Source organism: Aythya ferina (genome assembly GCF_964211825.1).
Source record: "Aythya ferina genome assembly, chromosome: 16".
In the NCBI taxonomy this organism is placed as follows: Eukaryota; Metazoa; Chordata; class Aves; order Anseriformes; family Anatidae; genus Aythya; species Aythya ferina.
This window is the reverse complement of record NC_140315.1, coordinates 2925690-2949701: the sequence shown is the minus strand read 5'-3', so window position 1 is coordinate 2949701 and position 24012 is coordinate 2925690. Positions and strand designations below refer to the sequence as shown.

The 24012-nt window shown below is 40.4% G+C and overlaps 1 protein-coding gene across 1 annotated transcript; it reads right to left on the bottom strand.

Moving 5' to 3' along the window:
- Positions 1 to 6593: 6593 nt before the first annotated feature.
- Positions 6594 to 21247, bottom strand: LOC311445934 (death-inducer obliterator 1-like; the record flags this gene model as incomplete). The annotated part of the gene is made up of 10 exons (XM_084538525.1): positions 6594 to 11515; positions 14595 to 14790; positions 15424 to 15513; positions 16543 to 16696; positions 17230 to 17773; positions 17902 to 18065; positions 18625 to 18731; positions 18946 to 19062; positions 19726 to 19885; positions 20787 to 21247. Coding segments are annotated over 10 exons (5112 nt in total), but the record flags the coding sequence as incomplete, so codon positions are not given.
- Positions 21248 to 24012: the final 2765 nt, after the last annotated feature.

The following is a 24012-nucleotide window of genomic DNA, read 5'->3' as shown; positions in this document are numbered from 1 at the left end:
GAGGATGCGGAAGCACTAGCTATGTGGATCCACTGTGAGTGGATGCCTTGCCAAAGGTTTCTGAGTGAAAATTATCTGAAGTGTAAGATGAAACACACTACATTAAATCATTCCAAAGAGCGTGAAGATCTTACTATAGATTAAACTTCTTGTTCACCCACTGTTCCCGTACTTTTCCCTAGGGACTGGTCTCAAGTACTGACAAACTGAACACAAACCCAGGGGGATGTTGAGCTGGACTCACACTGACTTCTCTTCTGTTTCTATTATCTCCCAAAGCCTACCCCACAAACCTTACACTATCTGTCAGGAGGCATTGAGCTATCCCAGGAAGGAGAACAGGGATCAGAAACTATCAGTGACATTTTCAGTTTGGTCAAATGAGGCACCTGGAACTTAATACACTGAGGTAAAAAGCTGAACTACTTTGAATTAACAGTCTCGAAAAGCTAGAAGATGAATATCCAAAATATGCGTACGATAAGGTTGTGAGAATTTCTCTACTTCTGGTTCCTGGTTTATCTTCTGCCCAGACTTGTCTCTTCAGGCCGGTGGGACAGCGCACCTCTGTCTCACTACGGAGCGGCAGGACAGCACAGCTCAGGGTTCAAAATGACCACAGTACAATTCGGTCCTCGGTGCTATGATTTTAGTTCTTTTGGGTCGCAGCAGAAGTACAAAACATGAAATACTAAGCTTACATTCCATACTTATAGTTTGATCATCTGTTCAAATTAGTTAACAAGCACGCTGATAGAACTAAGAACAGCAGTTAAGATATTGTGTATATAAAAAATATATCCGTGCCCCAAACCTTCCTGTGTTTCAATGGCAATATCACAGTAAAACTATATACACATAAAATAAAGAAATAAATAAATGGCACTAGCACAAAGGTAGATTGAAGTTCCCAGGGTTGATAGGCAGCAGCATCAGTACAGGTTCAAGAAGAAAGATGCACAAGCATCCTTTATTCTGACAGTTCACGTCATGGCTATTTTGAAATGTTTCTACAGTAGAGCACATAACTCAATGCTTCTTTAGCCAACAGAAAATGTGCAGATATTTCAGCCTCATGGAAGTCTAACAGTCTCACAAACTAAAATACTACTTTATAATTACAACTGTCTACCTAACTACTTGATGGCAGGGATTCTGCGTGTAGTAAAAGATACCTACACTACATAGGCTATTCGGTGCTTCAGAACACCTGTGAAGTACTTTCTCAAATCTGCACGACACCTCACTACATTTGAAGGATAGTGAAGTGGTGTGTGTGTTTTGACAAAGTATCGAAGGTACTTACATCCTACATATGTTAACAACCTTTGACAGAGGTACCTCATCTTAAACAAAAAAAAAAAAAAAAAAAAAAAAAAAGAAAACACCCTCACATCCCATTTTGACTATGACAAAATGGATCGGCCCTGACAGATTTTTTGGTTTACTGACAGGATTAGTGTTCTGCCAGACAATCCAGCTGCACCAACTCACGCTGTCCTTGCACAGGTCTTGTATCCAATGCACAGGAGGGCAGGAGCACACAGCAGAGCACAGGGGAAGTAGCATGACTGCCTCTTCTGGCAGCAGCTCACCAGTCCAACAACTCCTGAGATGAAGTTGTTCTGATTAGGAAAGCTAAAGTTACTTCCCCAAAAGTCTTTTTTCTCCTCCTAAATCTGCATTTGACTACTGACCAGTTAGTGACTTCTTTATTTTTTAATTATTATCTGATGTTTTCAGCTAGCAAGGTTTTGTAATCAGAATTAGTCCCACAGCCCCGTCTGCAGAGAGCTATGTGCTTCCCGGGAAGGATGCAGAAATTTAACTTTGGTTAATTTCATCACAAACCGAACGGACCCTTTTGGTCTTCCATACCTGCTACAGTGAGAGCAGACATTATCAGGAAGGGTCTAACAACCGACTTCCCTCAGACTTGAGGGGGACAAAGGTAGGGAGCACCCTTCTGAAGCCCAGTTCAAGAAATCCTCTAACAGCATAAAGCTTGAATAGAAATACACCTCAGAAAGGGGAAGATTTGGATTACCTAAGAAACAATGCAACTACTCATTTCTGAGTGAAACAGCCTTCCCACCTTTGCCTGTCGTTAAATTCTGTTAGACGCTGAGCATTTGTAGTAGGCACCTCCAGCAGCACGCAAGCTTGTAACGAGCTGCACTACACTGCCTCTTACTGCCAGCATGTTTCACCACCAATACACAAGCTGGTGGTTAAGATGAACCATAAAACCGATGCTGTACCTGAATTTTCATAAGGCTAGGCAGAGAAGCGGGTGCTAAACGTTGCCTGGAATACAAAGTGAAGTGGAGGATGCGGAAGCACTAGCTATGTGGATCCACTGTGAGTGGATGCCTTGCCAAAGGTTTCTGAGTGAAAATTATCTGAAGTGTAAGATGAAACACACTACATTAAATCATTCCAAAGAGCGTGAAGATCTTACTATAGATTAAACTTCTTGTTCACCCACTGTTCCCGTACTTTTCCCTAGGGACTGGTCTCAAGTACTGACAAACTGAACACAAACCCAGGGGGATGTTGAGCTGGACTCACACTGACTTCTCTTCTGTTTCTATTATCTCCCAAAGCCTACCCCACAAACCTTACACTATCTGTCAGGAGGCATTGAGCTATCCCAGGAAGGAGAACAGGGATCAGAAACTATCAGTGACATTTTCAGTTTGGTCAAATGAGGCACCTGGAACTTAATACACTGAGGTAAAAAGCTGAACTACTTTGAATTAACAGTCTCGAAAAGCTAGAAGATGAATATCCAAAATATGCGTACGATAAGGTTGTGAGAATTTCTCTACTTCTGGTTCCTGGTTTATCTTCTGCCCAGACTTGTCTCTTCAGGCCTCTGCAGGACACCTCACTACATTTGAAGGATAGTGAAGTGGTGTGTGTGTTTTGACAATGTATCGAAGGTACTTACATCCTACATATGTTAACAACCTTTGACAGAGGTACCTCATCTTAAAAAAAAAAAAAAAAAAAAGAAAAAGAAAACACCCTCATATCTTTAAGTGATGCCTCCTAGAAGCACAAGATCAGGCAATTCCTAAATATCGCAAATCAGGTAGGCGGGGCAGGAGGCCGGCGTGGCTGACCAGGAACATTCTAATGGAGATTAGGCGGAAACAGAGAGTGTTTCGCTACTGGAAGGAGGGCCAGGTGTCATGGAAAGAATACAGAGATGCTGTTCGTGTTTGTAGGGAGAAAGTTCGTGTGGCCAAAGCACACCTAGAGTTGAAGCTGGCTGTGTCTGTGAGAGAAAATAAAAAGGTTTTTTTTAGATATGTGAATGGAAAAAGGAGAACTAAAGAATACATAGGGCTGCTCCTTGATAGGGAAGGTCTCCTCACAGACAATGACATAGGCAAAGCAGAGACGCTTAACACCTTCTTTGCCTCTGTCTTCAATGCCGATGATGGGCTTCGGGACCCAGGGTGCCCTGAGCTGGAGGGCTGGGACAGTGGGGATGACAAACTCCCAACCAACCCTGAACGTGTACGGGATTTGCTACTCCACCTGGATCCCTACAAGTCCATGGGTCCAGATGGGATTCATTGCCGGGTGCTGAAAGAGCTGGCGGATGTCATCGCGGAACCTCTCTCAATTATTTTTCAACGATCCTGGGAATTTGGAGAGGTCCCGGTAGACTGGAAGCTGGCAAATGTTGTGCCGATTTTCAAGAAGGGTCAGAAAGAAGACCCTAGCAATTACAGGCCTGTCAGTCTCACGTCAGTGCCTGGTAAAATCATGGATATGATTTTCAATATTTTTATAAACGATCTGGATGTAGGAATAGAAGGTATTTTGAGCAAGTTTGCTGATGACACCAAACTTGGAGGAGTTGTGGACTCGAATGAGGGCGGAAAGGCCTTGCAGAGGGATCTGGACAGGTTGGAGAGCTGGGCGATCACCAACCACATGAAGTTCAATAAGAGCAAGTGCCAGGTCCTGCACCTGGGACGGGGAAACCCTGGCTGCATGTACAGACTGGGCGATGAGACGCTGGAGAGCAGCCTAGAAGAGAGGGATCTGGGGGTCGTGGTAGACAGCAAGTTGAATACGAGCCAGCAGTGTGCCCTGGCAGCCAGGAGGGCCAACCGTGTCCTGGGGTGCATCAAGCACGGCATCGCTAGTAGGTCAAGGGAGGTGATTGTCCCGCTCTACTCTGCGCTGGTGCGGCCTCACCTCGAGTACTGTGTGCAGTTCTGGGCACCACAGTATAAAAAGGACATGAAACTGTTGGAAAGTGTCCAGAGGAGGGCTACGAAGATGGTGAAAGGCCTGGAGGGGAAGACGTACGAAGAATGGCTGAGGTCACTGGGCCTGTTCAGCCTGGAGAAGAGGAGGCTGAGGGGAGACCTCATCACAGTCTACAACTTCCTCGTAAGGGGGTGTCGAGAGGCAGGAGACCTTTTCTCCATTAACGCCAGTGACAGGACCCGCAGGAACAGGGTTAAGCTGAGGCAGGGGAAATTTAGGCTTGACATCAGGAGGGGGTTCTTCACAGAGAGGGTGGTTGCACACTGGAACAGGCTCCCCAGGGAAGTGGTCACTGCACCGAGCCTGTCTGAATTTAAGAAGAGATTGGACTGTGCACTTAGTCACATGGTCTGAACTTTTGGGTAGACCTGTGCGGTGTCAAGAGTTGGACTTGATGATCCTTAAGGGTCCCTTCCAACTCAGGATATTCTATTCTATGATTCTATGATATCCCATTTTGACTATGACAAAATGGATCGGCCCTGACAGATTTTTTGGTTTACTGACAGGATTAGTGTTCTGCCAGACAATCCAGCTGCACCAACTCATGCTGTCCTTGCACAGGTCTTGTATCCAATGCACAGGAGGGCAGGAGCACACAGCAGAGCACAGGGGAAGTAGCATGACTGCCTCTTCTGGCAGCAGCTCACCAGTCCATTGCCTCAGCTGCAAGGCGAGCATGCCCCCAGCTTGCACCATCTTCTGATGGGCGCTGTTTCTGGTGCGTGTTTGGAAAAGTTACCAGAAGTGAGTACTCTTTTCAGAGAGCAGTATACCAACATAGGAGGGTCCCCGCCGGCCCTTCAGCCCACCCTAGCGCTGAGGGGACCGAAGGCTCCCCCGGGGCAGCTCCAACCCCGCAAGGCCTACCGAAGAGCCGCCGCCAACCGCCCCTCAACCGCCGCCCTCCCGGCGCCTGCGGCCTGAGGGCGGCTTCGCCAACCGCCATGAGGCGGCGGCTCGGCCCCTCGCCGTCCTGCCGGGCACCATCGGGCTCCGAGCCCCGCAGGGACGGGTGCTGAGCCCTCCTTGCTGGTCCCGGTTTCGAGGGCTTTGCGTTTTGTTTCAGTTTAGGCTGTGGAGAAAGCGGCGGGATGGGCGTGGAGAGCACGGTCCGTGAGGGAACGGCGAGGGGAAGGCAGAGGAGTGCTGAGGGGAGGAAAGGCTGCAAAGGTTTTAAGTTTATTGTTTGTTTTTTTTTCTTTTTTCCGCGTCAAGCCTCCCCATTCGATGCGAACGGTGCAGGAATGCATCGCCTAACACGAGTCGGAGAACGTCAAAGCCTTCACTGAGGGAACCGCAGCCGCAGAGCATGCAGCAGAGCTCAGCTGCTGAGCACGAAGCTCGCTCATTTCGGCGGCTGTGTGGCCTCAGCCGCTCCCGGTGCCTAAAAATAAAGCCAAAATAAAGCCAAAATAAAAATAAAATTGTTAAAAAAAAAAAAAAAAGAAAGAAAGAAAGAAAAAAAAAGCCGTATGGGAGCTCAGCGGCCCCAGCTGGGGCTACACACATGGCCCCGGGGCTGCCTCAGCTGCCCACCCGCGCACCAGCCATCAGGAGGGGAAATCGTGGGAGAAAAAAGCCACGATGTTTTGAAATTAACACGTGTGTTTTGTTTCTTTGTCGCAGGATGCTCTCTCCTCCCTTTCTGCCTTTCCCCCCCCCCGAGGAGCACGTCTCCGCAGCACTGGAGGCAGGAGCCTGCTACACGCAGGTACGGTGGAGGTAAACGCCTTGGTAATGCACCTGTGTGTAAAAACTTTTCTGATGTAAACCGACTCAAAAGCCCCTTTCCAGTCTTCCGAAGTTGTCAAGTGGTATTACTGCATCATGCCATGAAAATGAGCGAGGTGCATTTACGGTTCCTTAATGGTGAACAGATTCTCCAAACTAATCTGTGATAAAAGAGTGTTTCCTATAAGGAAAAAGAAAACTTTCACCCATCTGTTTCACAACAATGAAAGGTCCGGGAATCTAGTATTTCCATAGCTCAAAGCCAAAATAAATTACTTAATTATTCATTTCTCCAGATCTTTTTGGTGTAAAATCTGAAAGTAACTCAAACAACAAAATCTTCCGAATAAATTAGGGCACGTGTTAGAACTGAGAGAAAAAATCACAAGAACAGACTTTCACATGTTTTTCAGAACACCTACAAGTAAGTATCAGTTGGGCGTGGTGGCATCGTGTAAAATATCTTTTGTTAAACAGATGGAAATGAAACTTGTGTGCCATCAGCCTCTTGTGGTGGCATGTTGAGAAGTAGCAAAGCTAGTTAGAAAATAATACACATGTACAGATTTAAGAAATGGACAACGTTTCACTGTAGATGTTTATTCTACTTAGAGTAACAAAAACCTGTGAAGTCCCATATTTTAATGTACAGTGATATGTTTTGTCATATAAAATACAATTTACAGAAATTTCTATCAAGTAAACCTAAACAAACACACTTGCTTTTTGCATACTTTTATGTGTCTTTAAATTAGAAACATCTCATTAAGAAAAATCTTACGCCATAGTAGATGTTTGCATTTAATACCGCCTCTTTGCATTTTAACATTTTGTCTACAGGTTCAGAATACAGACGATCATTTCAACCAGCAAATCCTCGATGTATAAGGACTTGTAAGACGCACCAATGTGAACTGTAAAATCTGTAGTGAGATACATGACATACTTGCTACTTGTAATGTAGACTTCAAGATGCAAATGTTTATAGGAATCTAATTTTACATTTGCAAAACTATTTTATAAAAATATCAAAATACTTCTGCAGCTGTAATTTACATGGTCAAAATGTAAACCAGCAGGGTTTTCTTTATTTCATTCTTTAGAGTTACATACTTGAAGAATACATGAAAAGTAGCAGAGTAATGTATTTCACAGTGAAAAATTTCCCTCTTGAATCACATTAAGTATTACCAATCTTCTTTTCAAACTTAGTGCAGTTTTATACCTTTTTCAGTGGACAGTCTTATATACACTACCAGCATAAGCAGGGTCTGACAACAGTGACAATTTTTTTTTTTTTTTTTTTTTTTTTTAGGAGAAAAACACTTTTAGACTGGAAAGTACAGGAAAATGGAGACATTTCTTAAATTTCCAGCAAAGTTCTGCCGAAAGAAAACCCAAGAAATGCTCCACATAATTAATTTCAATCGAAGAAATAAATTCAATGGCCCATTTAATAAACTTCTTTTATTTAACAAACTTCTTTTTCTTTCCTTTGGTATACCAATTCATTTGTAGTCTTAGCTCTTTGCCAATAGATGTCTGATTTTTAAAATTTTTTGCTGGTTATAAAGGTGCTACTTTTATATACTCTTTAATTGCAGGTTTGTAAAAATGTGAAATTAAAAACCCCTCATCCACATGAAAAACTAGGTACGGTTTGTTTCGTTGTTGTACACTTAACAGATGGATTTCAAAACACAAAATACCTGTATATAAAAAGGAAGATAGTGCACTTTAAGCTTATAACATTCCGTTTTCAAATCCTCCATCCAATAATCAGTAACACTGTTCTTCTGCAGCCTTCTCCTAAATACGCATGACCCTTCCATTGTAAAATAAACAAGACAGCAATATTTGACTCCTTTTTTAAAGCGTGTGCTGTAAGAACAACTTTGACACCAAAATATCACATACCTGAGATGTAAAGGTATGGCTCCTAAGGTCTTGATTAAATTCTCTTATAAAATTACAATTCAAGTTACTGGAAAACATAACCTTATAATTTTAAAAAGCAATATGCTCTTCTTAGACTTTTTCTATTTCTGTACTGTAAATGGAAATTTTAAGATAAAGATGCAAGTACAAAAAACAAAATCTCAGAACAGGTAACGCTGTGAATTTTTATAAGAAAAGCATTATGCACAAAATGCAGCAAGTGAAAGTCCAGTATGTTCTTGCCTTTTACCTACCTGAATATTTTCATTCACAGTTGTTCAAAAATTGCTAATTTGTCAGTACATTTTGTAAGGCTAGATTTACAACAGCATTTTTGTAAAGGTGAGAATATACAGTATATACTGAAGACATTGACTCAGTCCTTGCAGTGTTGTATATTATCTATGGGAAATATAACAGCAGTTATAGTTCTATGACTGATTAGTGGAAGATGAAGCTTCTGCTTCAGTTGGTTTCTGACCTTCCTTAGGTGTTTCTGGCTTCATCTCTTTACCGATCTCCCTACTTTGACTCCGATCTTTCCGATCTTTTCCTCTTTCACGATCTTGATCTCTGTCTCGATCTCTTTCTTTCTCCCTGCTTCGATCCCGGTCTCGGTCTCTGTCACGATCGCTGTCTCTGCTTCTTGATCGTTCTCTGTCACGTCTCCTGTAGGTGTTGTCTCTGTGTCTCTCCCAGTCCCTGTCTCTGTTCCAGTTTCTGCCACGGTCTCTTTCCCAAGGTCTGCCATGTTCTCGATCCCTTCGTCTTTCCTCAAAGGGTCTGCTTTGTCGATTATCTGCTTGCTGAGGCTCTGGCTGATCTAAAACCTTGTCTTTATTTCCTCCTTCGTATCTCTCTCTCTGTCTCCCTTCAAATGTCTGGCCTCTAAATTCAAGATTTTTGCCTTCTCGGAAGTCAGATCCTGACCACTGTCCTTCTGACTCAGGCCCTTGCCCAGGAATACCAGAAAGAGGTGCAGACGGCCCAGCTTCCTCCCACATCTCCTTTCTGTGGCCTGGTGGATGACTGGGAAGGTCCAGGAGTGGTCTTGGGGTTGGCTTCATGTTTTGTGGCGACTGACCTTGGAAATGAAATCTGGAAGGGGGAGGTTCGTTTTGTTCTGGAAACATTGGAGGTGTGGCTCCTCTTGGTCCTCCAAACTGAAGCGGAGCTGGACCTCTCTGGTTGGCAAACCTGGGTGGTGGACTCCCTCCTCTCCGTTCTTCAAATGGCTGTGGCAAAAGTCCTCGTGGGCCGGGTATATGGTTTGGAGCCGGACCTCTTTGCCCTTCAAATTGATTTGGGTGAGGCCCTCTTGGTCCCCCAAAATGACTAGGGGCTGGACCTCTAGGCCCTCCGAACTGCGGACCTCCTCTCTGTCCTTTAAACTGAGCTGGTGGGGGTCGCCTTTGACCTCCAAAAGGAAAAGGCGAAGGTCCTCTGTTTCCCATGAACTGAGGTTGATCAGGGCCTTCAAACTGTCCCGGAGGCCTGATCATCTCGTTATATTGGGAATCTGAGAATTCCCTTTGTTCCATGTGAGGCTCCCTATGATCTTCAAACTGAGATGGTGACATTCCTCTTGGAACACCGTGATAAGACGGAGCAGGGCCCCTGTTATCACCAAACAGAGATGGTGGTCCATGCTGTGTAGAAAACAAGGAAGGAATGGGACCCTTTTGACTTCCAAATCTTCCAGGGGCAGATCCTCTTTGTCCATCGTTATTTGGAGAACCATGCTCTTCTGAGAACTGTGGCGCTGGGCCTCTAAAATTAGGTCCATGAGGTCCTCCGGGTGCGTTGAGCATCAGTGGTGCTGGAGGTCCTCCTTTCTGCCCAGACAAAGGAAACGGACCTCCAGCTCGGTTCTCCTCAAAGTGCTGTGGGAGAGGTCCACCCTCACCCTGAACTGGTGGAGATTCAGTTTGTTCTACAAATTGATGAGGCTGAGGGTTTCTCTGTTCTTCGTATTGCACCGCAGAAAGACCCCTGTCTGGTTCAAAGTGACCAGGTCCCTTTTCCTGAGAAGTAAACATTGGATTTGCCTCATTTGACCAGGATACTTTGTGCATATCTTGCAAAGACTGACCGTCATTAGATGTGGAGAAATTAGGCTGAAAAGACGTACTTGGAGGTGTCGGAAGCAGCACTTTACGTAAAGGCTTGGATGTAGAAGGTTCTGCAGAAACTGCTTGACTCACATTTTCCAAAGTAACTTGAACAGTATTTTCAAATTTGCTATTAGGTGCCTCTTCCTGCAGCACTGCAGGAGCCTTTTCACTGGAAACCCAATTATCACCACCGTAATTAAGCTGAGTAGCAGGAATTAAAGTTTTATCTTCCTTACCAAGTGAAGTCTGCAAAGTGTTTGGAAAACTCGCTTGAGTGTCACAGCTCTGGTTTAAAACTTGTTCTTGCTGATTGGAAGGTAAATCTACTTTTTGCGCAGCCTGTTGGTCCTGATGGAACAATTCAGTCTTTAGTAGGGAAGATTTTGGTGGAGGTGACATTAAAGCATCAGACACTGAAAAATGAGCCATTGAAACACCAACAGCTGCTCGTTGTTGTCTGAGGGCTTCTTCTTGCTCCTCTATTTGTCGTTTCTGCTCTTCTATTTGTCTGTCTAATTCTTCTAACATTTTTTGCTGTTCCACCAAGGATGAAGGCACAAATAAATCTGGCACATACAAAGCAGGTGTTTCCACAGAAGTGTTTTTAGTGTCTGTATACATTTTGTTAGGTAAATCATCAACAGTAACTTTTGATTCCAAGATAGATTCCAAGATAGTTTTGTCTTCCGGATCATAGGCCTCAACCTCTAGTTCTGCTGTGTTACTGGGCTTCTCCACACTATACAGTTTTTTGCTTTCACCAGTCTGCATTTCAAAAGCTTTCTCTGGATCATATTCTTCTTTGGGATCGTATGGCCTGTCATCCTCCTCATCTTCTATAGCTTTGTCTTTTGACATCTGTCCGAACTGTTGTACAATGGGATCTAGCAAAGGAACAGCTGACACACCTCCATCCACAGCTGCTTGAGCTTCCTGATTTGAAGACTGGACAGTTTCAGTCTCCTTAGCAAGAGGTTCAAAAGTCTTCTTTTTACCAAAAAGTATCTGGAGGATGTGCTCAAGAGGTGTGGCAGTTTTTGAGGATGAAGAATGTGTAGCAGTAGCACTTGTAGAAGCAGTAGCGGAAACTGGTGGCGTTACGGTACTTGTGGTTCCACTCTTAATTGAGGACAGTATTACTGAAGGTGTAACTGATGAGGTTTCTGGAACGGGAAGTGGGGGTGGAGGTGGAGGAAATCCAGGTGGTGTTGTACTTACAGCTGAATCTCCCGAATACAGTGTGTATTTCGGAGTTTTCTTTTCTTGTGAAGAAGCTGCTGGCCCCTTAGAGTACAGCGATGTTTCTGTTCCCTTTTGCACCTGAATTCGGCTGCGCTTTTCCTCTATTTTGACTGTATCCATGCTAGTAGCAAGACGCTTCCCTTTCTGACAGATAACCAATCCAAGAATTAAATTCGGACGTGAAGACTCCAGACCTGAAAGGAAACACAAAGATTGTATATGTAAAAAACTACTATTTTTTATCTGTGTTTTCAATAGGAACTTATCATTTTATATAATGGCAGCTATGAGAGTCATAACAGTAACAGTTCTTCTAAATTTCACGCAGTGACATTAATTCATAAGCATATGTATCTATATTTATTTACTATTTATATACATTTGTATACAGTAACTAAAAAATATTTTAATTCTTTCCCTTGATATTCTTTAATATTGCAGTAACAGGTATGATTACTGAAAGATGTCCTTGCAAATGTCTCTAATGTTCAAAAATTAAAGTTTTCCTATTTTTGTATTATTACTTTCTACTTATTGTTGTCCACTTCCCCCCCAATCAAATATTGCCTTTCAAAATACTTTGCAAATACCTTATATACACAGAGATACTGATAAGTGAGAAAACCTGGACAAGCAATCTAACTTTCTGTTAGATTAACAGAAATTAGGCTAAACTGGAATTGAAGAACCAGAAATAAAGAGAAAAAAACTAATGCTATTAAAACAAACAAACAAACAAACAGCAACAACAAAATACAAACACTTCACTTTCTGTTACAAAGAAAGCACACGGCATTGTTAAACTTAATAATTACATTTCTGTTCTAATCTGTGCTAAAATACCGGACTGACATTTACACCATTCCATCAAGGTGACTTTTAACACTGTTGTAGAATTGAGTTTGATGCCACAGACCCTTCCCTAAGTAAGAAATGTGAGCAGAATTACTCCATTGTGAGAGGGCAGGGACGGCAAGATGTACAACAAAAGGAGGCAGGACAGGAACTAAACATGTAATTATCTTTGGTGAATCTAAGATTATTTGGAAAGGATCAAAAATCCTTGATTCACCCAATTAAAAACTCCTTTCAACCCATTGCCTAAAAGCAATCCTAGCAATTCTGATCACTATAGTTTACTACCCCAGATGAAATTACATTAATACATAACATCAGGGCATAGCTCAAAAGACAGCTTACTTGGGAAGACTGTGTACACTCTGAAGAGACTCAATAGTTAGGTATGATTCACTCTGAGTGACTGCTTTACATTTTTTCTTTATCAGCATGTGAGTAATGACTCCACATTTGGTCAGCATTGACCCGTGCAGAGTATCTCTCAAATCTGTGTTCACCCTAAAACTCCTCATAAGCATTCACTGTTCTTCTGTCATTAACGTATTGGTTATCTGCTCTTCTGCAGAGACCTGTGATTTATCCAACTAGTCACAACATGCATCTCAAACACTGAATAATTGAAACGAGCAGGTTTCAAAAATCTATTGGACTGTGTATCTAAAATTAACAGTAAAAAAAGATAAAAAAACTGTTCTGAATCCCTGTAAGAGACAGAGATCATCGCTAATAAAAGGACAGCCTATGTTTGCTCAAGAATGCAAGGAGGGGAAGATCACTTAAATGCTTCCCTAGAGCAGGTTAAAAGCACAGCGGAAGACTGCAGACGTAGCCAATTCAATGGCAAACTCATTCTTATATGTTACTGTCCAGAAAGGAATGTAGTTCATTTATTCGGGCTGGAAAATCTAGCCCACAGTTTAGGACTCTGTCTGCCTCCCTGTGCCAAGTGTTAACACTTGCATGTTCTTGTTTTTTGGTTATGAAACAGGAATAATAGTTTTTGCCTACTTTTCAAGAACTGGGTAAATTAAAGACTACCAGGTGCTTACATTCAGCTTATAGAGACTACATGATGACTTGAGGTAGCAACAAGCCTGCCTTTTTAGCTGTAGCCTGAAAACAATGACGTAGACTGTGCACTGTTCAGGGATGGATAAGACAGGCTCAGAGTGTATGAGAAAAATCTTGTCCAAGAACACAAAGCAAGCGCCCTTTGCAATTTCATGCAGGAAAGAAGAGTATTTTCCTAGCATTACATTGCTTGTTGGTGGTGCTTTTTTGTTATTGTTTTTTAAGTTGCATGCCATTAACATGTGAAAACCTGGCCAGGCAGAACACACATCTGTTTATGAATATAAGCCCTGAGAATGCTTTATTGAGTTTAGTCCTAAACTTGTATTTGGGTAGTAGAGGACAGTCAGCTTGTCAGAAAGGTCAGCTCCTTACGTGTTTTAATGTGTAATTATTTTGCACTGTTTAGTATTTTGCAAACCATCCTTACAACAATGAAGTTTTGCCTTCATTGTAACCTGTAGCTCTTAAGCTCCTCAACCTGTTACTCTATATGAAGAAAGGTACTTATTTGGAAGCTAAGCATATGCACCGCCTCCATCCTCAGATGAAGATGACTTCAAATTTTGTAATATAAAGGTGTTTCACGTCTGAATTCGTTCTCATTTCTTCTGTTTCCATGTTCAACGCACAAAGATGGAGCAAATTCAAGCCATACATTACTGCTGATAACTAACTAAAAATAGAAGATTGTAATATATACCAACCTATACCACCTACTGTCTGCCACCTACGCAAAAGGAATTTGCCTACTCCCAGGCAAAACCAATGTTCTGAAGTCAGGGATTTGTCTGGAACTTGATCCAGGTAGCACAGAATATTTCAGACCCCGTGTACATGCATATTGCATGCACAGCGTAATACACACCATGAGATAACAACAACGTAGTGAAACCATAAACGTTACCTTTGTCTTCACAGATTTCTTGACTGCTCCGTGGGATAAGAGTCTCCTACGTGATTTAAGGGACAGCACATGGCTTGTAGGGACCTAAAACTTGGTGGATTTATGGGTTGTTGAAAGTAGGGTCGGTATAATGTTCTGGTAATGTTTGCTTGTTTGTCTCAATATAGTGGCTGTTCTATGTACTCCATTTTATGGGGAAACAAATCCTCCTAACAGCAGATATTTATCTTGTTGGAAAGGCTATGTGAGTTTCAGACCATGTCACCTTGAGATGATTGACTTTGCAATTTTTTCCTATACGCATACTTTTAAAATGTTTTTATAAAATTATATTTTTTTAATTATGCTTACATTAAACATTCAAAACCAATTGGACTCTGATTTACTCGTTTTGTAATTTTACCTAGCAGTTAACCTCCCCTAAATTTTGTGCTTACCTGGTCCCTCAAAGGGCAAGAGTTTGGAAGGAATTGGGTCCTTAGAACTCAGTGGGATCAGGTAGAGATCCTTGACATGTCTTTTGTTATTAGTTACAACACCAAAACGACCACGACTGCTAAAATAGGAGTAGAGAGAGATATAGACAAGTTCTTCTTCTTCTGTGGCAGGATGGAAACGAATCAAACACAATTTCTGAAATACAAAATCAAAGTGGAAAAATTCAACCTGTAACATATCAGCAAATAAAATCGTAAAAGTACTCAACTATTGTTTTCCAACACAATACTCAAGATTTAAGAAAATACTGTCATTCAATCGGTAATATTAAACCAGAATTAATTTTGCCATTTTCAGAAATACCAACTATTTACGTATCTCACATCAAGCTACACCTCTTTAGGTTCAGAATATTCAAATAATTATGAAAGAAATGGAAAATTCTTAGATTATGTTTGCATGCTGTGCTTCATTTTTACTAAATCCATAAGGGTTTAAGTAGTAAAACTTATTACATACACTTACTAATAATTTCCTCGTCTTTTAAAATTGAATTTCTATCTTCAGTAACTGAATAAATAGATGGTTTATATTCAATCATTAAAAAACAATAGGTTGTATGAATGTTTAACTACTACACAGGGAAAAGATGATTGGCAGCTCAACAGGCAAACCAGTTTCTTCAATAAATCAAAAATTTCAATGGAATAAGTGGTAGCAGTAGTTTTCTAGGTATGATCAACATCAATATAAATTAGTAAAAAGGAAATTCTATTAAAAGCTGCTGTATATTTCTTCCTGGTTTTCCAAAGGATTTTAAGTAAATACCTTAGAAAGTGAATATTTGAGTTTGCCAACATAATCCCAGACCATCTTCGGTGAGATCCTCCCACCAATATGAATCGTGTCTGGTAAATCCTAAACAAGAAGCATTACATGGTCATATAAGAAAAGGAAAGAGAGGCTACAGTTTCGAACCAGCACAGATTGCCCCATCCCAGTAGCTTAGGCGATAATGCAGTACTATATTTTACTAAACTTGCACATATACATTCCTAATTTCAGATGGGCTATTTCCAAAATGCAAGGCGTTCATTATGGCATATTACTGGAAGGCTGGCAGTACACACAAAACAGAAAAAGCACTGCCTGACGAAGATAGCAGTGGAAGGTCAAATACTTTTGTATGCCTATCAGCCGATTATATTTGTTAGCTTTGCTTTTACAGGGAACCTGTTATATGTAGTATAGCTTTTACCTACACTTTCAATTTATCTGAAATTTTTGCACCCATATGAATTCTAGTTAGCTTCCTGTCATGATGACATGAAACCTATTTTAGCAAAAGCAACAAGAGAGCCACCAACCCTCCTAAGAAAAGACCTAAACCACACGCCTGAAACCCCCAGTCACAACAAATACACTTCTTCAGAGAAGTTAAATAACTGCTCAGTTGTTTCATCACAAGCTGTCATACTACCTAATTAGTTGAATGTACACCCTCCCAAAATATAAAAGCAGTTGCATCAAAGTTAATCAAAGGATGATATTTTTAATAAATGGCCAAACTTTTCTAACAGATCACATCAGTGATCCATCTGTTTGTGAGCAGAACAAGGCATCTATTTCAAAACACTTGCTCTAGAACTTCTCGTCAAAAACTGATCTTGAAATCAAGCTATTATTCTATGTTAGATACTAACATATATATAAACATATTAACAGACGTGAGAATTCTTCACAAATATGTGAGGAATTTTTTTTAAAAGGCTCTCTCTCCTTCCCCCCGCCTCGGGCTACTGTTCCTATTACTAAAGGAGATTACTAAAGGGATGCAATTTTTTTTTTTTGTTACACTTCCAATATAACAACATACGCAGTGACCCCAGCCTTTCTAACAACAGGAACTGCAATATAATCTAAACGCATAAACGTGTCAGTGCTAACCTCACTAAAATAATCAAAGCACCCGGAGACAGGATATGCTTTAGTGACAAATTTGCCCACACTCTGCATATTAATAAATCCTTTCCAAATGGTGTTGAGGCGAGAGAGGAAGAGAGAAGTATCGCTGCCTTGAGGTGAGCGTGGCTCGGCAACACTGCAAAACAAATCCAAAAGAGAAACGTTATAGAGCACAGTAAGAATGCTTCCTTCTTCTTCTTTTCTTCCCACCTTTTATTGATCAATTACTTGCTTTTTTTTAAAATAAAGTAACAGAAGCCTTAGTAAGTGCTTTGTTAATGTTTTCCACTTTCATCCAATATAGGATGAAAGTCTGGAGCAGCTTTAAACCAACCCTCACAAACACTTAATATATTTGAATGCACGTGCAGATTTAAAGTCAAATATCTTGCAAGTTTTATTTCTTCAAATATCTTGCAAGTTTTAATTCTTCAACACATTGAAGAATTTTTACTGTCAATATCTAACGATGCTCAGAAAATTTTACCAACTAGAGAAGGTAAACAAGGAGATGATGAATTAAAAATTTAAAGTTCAGGTAATCGGATTTAAAGTTGAACATGCCTTTTGATTATTGGTAGGGGAGGGTAAGAAGCAAAGGGGGACAAACAAACTGAACATAGCGAGACTAAAGATTCAGTGGCTTAGCTTACTATTAAATATACACACCTGATATTGGGTGACTGATGAACAGCTAAGTATCTTGGATCTGGTGAGGATGATGGTTTTGTCAATATTGATTTGGGGACAGTCATAACTGGTTTTGACATTTCCTGCTTTGTCTCCCCTGTTGAAACTTTATCAGATGCAGTACCAGAGCGCAGGGCTGTCCTCGTAGTACCAGAGGAGCCGCTCATTGCTGTTCTAGAGTCTCGGCCAGAAACTGTTACAGTTGTGACAACTGCACCAGTGCAAGAGGCAGGAAAAGTCGAAGGTTCTTCAGATGAAGAATCTGTGTTGTTATGGCCTTGGGTTGTAGGAATGTAAGTTCTTTCTAAGCTTGACTGGGAAACTGCTTCTGCTGCAGGTCCAACTTCGGTTTCCTCTGTGTTTTCAGAGGCTGCCTCTTTAGCAGGCTCCGCTGCTGCTGATGGTGCAGAACTTTCATATTTTGGCTGAACTTCTGGTTTAGATTTTGACTCTGCTTTTTTAGCAGAAGCCATTAATTTTATCTTCTTCGGTGGTAGTTCATCTTCAGATGCTGAAATCTGACCTACAAAATTAATTTTAAAGTGTTTTTGATTACTTTTTAACAATGAAAAGGTCTGAAGAGAAAAACAAGTAAGTAAGCAATGCTCTTAACAATTCTTTTACTTCAGACAAAGTCAACACAGTAGATACCTGTACAGATTTTGCAGTTCAGGTCAAAAAGATGGGCTCGATGTTGATTTGTTGTATCCTTCAACACACTGCTAAAAACATCTAGAGAAGGAGCACTATTTACATTTTGTACAGTTCGGGTTGACTTCTGCTTCTCCTGGAAGTGAACAAACACAGAAAACATTCTGGTTGATTGCTAAATTCAATCATAAAAAAATACTTTTGAAACCGTTAATTCCAGTTCTTTAAAAAGATATTAAGGGCTGTGCAGAACTACTGCTCTGAGCAGCACTTATAAAAAGATAGAATTTTGAAATATTCTTCCCCTTTTGTCATTTGTTCAAGAATATCATGTCAAACAGAGTTCTCAAATAGTATTTGTCCTCATTTCATTTCATGTAATTCTGAAGTAGATACTATCACATTAACTGCTTCCTGAGAATACGGAATTGTAATACTGATTACATTTTTTGGGGGGGAAACAATTGGCTAAGATTTTGCTGTAAACTGAGACAAAGGTCTGAAAAACACGCATCATCTGATATTTTAGAAGCACATGCTTATATATATGCCTGATACTAGGCTGTTGCATTCCTTCAAACCAAAAGGAAAATGCTCATAGCACACCTACTAGGTGATATTCTCACAGCTCATTGAAACAACCTGCATTTCTGATACAAAATTTGAGGCTCTAGTTAGCATTTATCTCCCTTGGCACCTCCACGCTAAAGCAATAGCTAATACTTAGAATCAGACACCGGGGGAGAATCTTCCATATTTACATCTGGCACTTGTTCCCGTTTTACAGCTGCTTTCTTGATCTCGTGTGATTTGGTTCTTGACTCTAACATCTGAGAGAAACAAAAACACTTTAGTAAGAAGTCTGCATACTGATTTTATAATTTTATTTTGTATTTTCTTATCAGTTGGCTAGTGGAAGAGAAACAGCTTACGTTATTCATATTTCATTAGGAAGAAAACCATATATTAATTATGGGTGGTAAGGGCTGGTGAAGTTACTGTTAGTTTATATCTAAGGACACACTGGAGAATTGTATTGCTTACCGCTTTGGCTGGTTTCTCTTTCCATACAGACAGTTCTTTAGATGAAAGTTCTTCGGGTTTCATTCTCACTAGTTTTGACAGTGAGATTTCTTCAAGAAGAACACGATGAAAAAGTCCCTAAAAAAAACAAACCACACTTTGTTGCCATGCTGAATAGCTTAAGCAACTAACATGTTTTGCAGTGCTGAACTGTCAAAACCCTTTCAGGTTTCTTAATTCCCTATTAAAAATGCAAGTTAATCTTAAGAAAACTTAGAATGGTGCAGTAACCAGAAACTAATGATGAAATCATCATGAAGTATGAATTTTCCATATTACCATAAAATATACTATCAATTCTACTGAACAGGAATTTCGAGAGATGAACTGCCACTCCCGTTTCTTATCTATAGTAGATTTTTTTTTAAAAAATTACGTTGTCTAGTCACTATTTCCATCTGCACCAGCTTCTTTTTCCTTTAAAAGATAAATTATCATGTACACAAGTAGTATCCCATACAAACTACAGAACGTCACAGAAGAAAACATTTTTTTTTTCCTAAGAATGCCACTCAATAAACAAATATTTCACTACAAAGGCCAATCTTAATAAATACACGCGATCCAACTGGACTTCCATTCCAACTGGATTATTTAATATTTGAATGGCTTTAAAACAATTTTTTGTAGCATAATTCATAAGTCTCTCTCTTGAAACTACATATTGAGGATAGATTTTGATGTATTATTTAAAAAACAGAATATATTTCAGTACGTTTACTGTATAAGTAAATTCCAAACCTGATTTTTTGGGTCCTTGAGATTGAACATGATGCTACGGTATTTACTCTTGTATCGGTTGTCCGTAACTTGAAACAAATTAAACATCTCCTTTTCAATATTGAGTGCTACTTTCCCTACTTCACTTTCTGTCATGACCAGATCATCACTATCATTGACTCTGTTAAAAACAAGAAAGGGTATGCGCATTTACGTTAGGCACGAATTCTTCAGGCAGCATTCATAAAAGCTAAATTTTCAGAGGAAGGAGTTAACCACGCTTTTATTCACTCAGTGAGGACTTCCTTAAAACACATTTCAAAGCCAAAGTCTATCTCAGGACCTCAAAATGTCAACTATGGCAACCTTTTGCTACTGTCTACAGAAGACCACGGAAGACAGCCTTAATGAACTCAAGTCAGGTCAGTCCTTACAAATACTCCTACTCATGACACTGTAATTAGTTTTTTGTTGTTGTTTTTTTGTCAGGAGCTACTGAGGGAGCTAAAACACTTCAGTTTTAATCTTAGACCCTCCACTGTGAACAGCATTTCTACTTCAGAGACACTACCAGAGCACAGTGGCCTAAGCCTTGACAGCTGACAAGAGCTTTAATATTTGTGGGACAATGTTTCAGCTTTTTTTTTTTTAAAAAAAAAAAAAAAAAAAATGAAATACAGTTGCTAACTTTGGGAGAAGAAGGAACCTCTGCCTCAGCAAGCCCTACACTATGCTTCGTACAACCCCTACATCTCCAAACACCACCATTGCCAGATATCAGCTTCAGGTCACCTGCATTATAAACATTTCTATGTTGTGATTTAATTCTTCAACTGTCATTGTCTCTCACTACAAATGGGATAGTGACGTTTTTTTAAAGGCTTTTTCACATGCCCAATTATTTGACATCAGATTTTTTATTTTTAATAAAGCTCTAATGCTAAAAATACTTGTAGTAATTTCTAGCACAAATTAAATCCCTTAGTATCACTTAGCAAGAAAGAAACAAAGCTCTGCAGGCTAACCCTTTGCTTCTAGTTGTAGCTTCCTATATAAAATAAGTGCTTTGAATTCCCACCCACCTCTTCCATAAAATTTCTTTTAGGGACTGACGAATATTTTGTCGAATCTGTGAGTTGGGCTGCGACTGGATAGGGCTAGCTTGTGTTTTTGCTTGACTACTTCCAGATGCAGTAGAAACGGAAGACAGCGAAGGCCTTTTGAGTCCTCCAGCCAAACTGGATGCAGCTGGTTTTTTGGAAACTGGCGAGTCATGAGAAAAAGCTGCTTGTTTTGAAGGAACGCCGCCTGTTGAAGGCCATGGTTTCTTGGGAATTACACCTTTGAAACTCCCAGCAGGTTTCAGTGTCTGCTTCATTAGTGATGTGCTAGAATTGGAAGGGGACTTCTTTGTTGGAAGATTTTTAGTGAGGGAAGATGCATGTTTCTCCACCATAGATGCTGAAGCAATAGCTTTCTTTGATGCCCCTATAAACTCTGTCGCTTTATCTTTCTTTCTCTTCTCTTCCTTTTGAGCTGTTAAAACAAAGAAGAAAATGCAGTATTAAATACTTAACATTGTAACTTCCTGTTTATGAAGACCAGCTGTCAATCTATAAGGAAGTCTGTGAAATACCTCTGGAGAACTACCAAGTATATAATTTAAGCCATTCATTTTTAAAGCCTTTTTAAAAGCCTTTTTAAAAAATGTGTAAAAGTTGACTTTTTTAAGAAGAAATTTGCCTTTGATCCTGCAGAGAGCACTTCTCAGAGACTGTCTGAAGAGTTTAAAAGAGTTGCATTTTGGTTGTAAAGGTTGAAAATCTTAGTCACAAGCTATGCAAGAAATTTGAAAAAAAAAAAAGACACCACCTTCAAAGATTCCTGAGTTGGACTTCATGATTAAGCTTCAAAAACAAAACAAAAACAAACAAACAAACAAACAAACAAACAAAAAAAAAAAACACATTTTCACAAAGTCTTTAAAAAAAAAAGCAACACAACCCATATCTCACATTTAAGCAGAAATCCTCACTCCAAACTTTCTACTTTAAGGAGCAAGCAAAGAGAGTCAAGTTAAACAACAAATCAATTGCTTAAAATTTTAAACGTACATTCAAGCCATTTGGTTGCTAGTATGAGTATCACACTGTCGCTATAAACTATCAGATCTTCTCATTTACTTCCCAGTTCAACTCTAGATTTAATACTATAATATTTAATAATTGAATATTAAAACCACTGCTCAAACTGCGGCTATTTAATTCCCACCAACTATTCCATTCACAATATCCAAAACTGCCATTTAATGTTTTTTCTAACATCAATATATTGACAATACACATAATGCACAAGAAAATTTACAAATTACAAGCGAAGGCTCCATATACTGAAGTTATAATTGCACAGGACTTTAAAAACAAGCATTTCTGTAGGTTGCATTTCACCTGTCCACATTTTGGCACTGACAGGAACAATTCAGCAAAACATAATAAGCCAAAACACATTCTCCAACCAGCAAACGCAATGTGCTCCACTTCAGTTTGCCAGAAGCATCGTTTACAGATCAGAGTTGCCGTGGGCAGAGTTACCGTGACACATTCATTGTGACAGCGCAAAGGTTCCGAGGGAAACCAAGAAACAACTCCTGAGATGAAGTTGTTCTGATTAGGAAAGCTAAAGTTACTTCCCCAAAAGTCTTTTCTCTCCTCCTAAATCTGCATTTGACTACTGACCAGTTAGTGACTTCTTTATTTTTTAATTATTATCTGATGTTTTCAGCTAGCAAGGTTTTGTAATCAGAATTAGTCCCACAGCCCCGTCTGCAGAGAGCTATGTGCTTCCCGGGAAGGATGCAGAAATTTAACTTTGGTTAATTTCACCACAAACCGAACGGACCCTTTTGGTCTTCCATACCTGCTACAGTGAGAGCAGACATTATCAGGAAGGGTCTAACAACCGATTTCCCTCAGACTTGAGGGGGACAAAGGTAGGGAGCACCCTTCTGAAGCCCAGTTCAAGAAATCCTCTAACAGCATAAAGCTTGAATAGAAATACACCTCAGAAAGGGGAAGATTTGGATTACCTAAGAAACAATGCAACTACTCATTTCTGAGTGAAACAGCCTTCCCACCTTTGCCTGTCGTTAAATTCTGTTAGACGCTGAGCATTTGTAGTAGGCACCTCCAGCAGCACGCAAGCTTGTAACGAGCTGCACTACACTGCCTCTTACTGCCAGCATGTTTCACCACCAATACACAAGCTGGTGGTTAAGATGAACCATAAAACCGATGCTGTACCTGAATTTTCATAAGGCTAGGCAGAGAAGCGGGTGCTAAACGTTGCCTGGAATACAAAGTGAAGTGGAGGATGCGGAAGCACTAGCTATGTGGATCCACTGTGAGTGGATGCCTTGCCAAAGGTTTCTGAGTGAAAATTATCTGAAGTGTAAGATGAAACACACTACATTAAATCATTCCAAAGAGCGTGAAGATCTTACTATAGATTAAACTTCTTGTTCACCCACTGTTCCCGTACTTTTCCCTAGGGACTGGTCTCAAGTACTGACAAACTGAACACAAACCCAGGGGGATGTTGAGCTGGACTCACACTGACTTCTCTTCTGTTTCTATTATCTCCCAAAGCCTACCCCACAAACCTTACACTATCTGTCAGGAGGCATTGAGCTATCCCAGGAAGGAGAACAGGGATCAGAAACTATCAGTGACATTTTCAGTTTGGTCAAATGAGGCACCTGGAACTTAATACACTGAGGTAAAAAGCTGAACTACTTTGAATTAACAGTCTCGAAAAGCTAGAAGATGAATATCCAAAATATGCGTACGATAAGGTTGTGAGAATTTCTCTACTTCTGGTTCCTGGTTTATCTTCTGCCCAGACTTGTCTCTTCAGGCCGGTGGGACAGCGCACCTCTGTCTCACTACGGAGCGGCAGGACAGCACAGCTCAGGGTTCAAAATGACCACAGTACAATTCGGTCCTCGGTGCTATGATTTTAGTTCTTTTGGGTCGCAGCAGAAGTACAAAACATGAAATACTAAGCTTACATTCCATACTTATAGTTTGATCATCTGTTCAAATTAGTTAACAAGCACGCTGATAGAACTAAGAACAGCAGTTAAGATATTGTGTATATAAAAAATATATCCGTGCCCCAAACCTTCCTGTGTTTCAATGGCAATATCACAGTAAAACTATATACACATAAAATAAAGAAATAAATAAATGGCACTAGCACAAAGGTAGATTGAAGTTCCCAGGGTTGATAGGCAGCAGCATCAGTACAGGT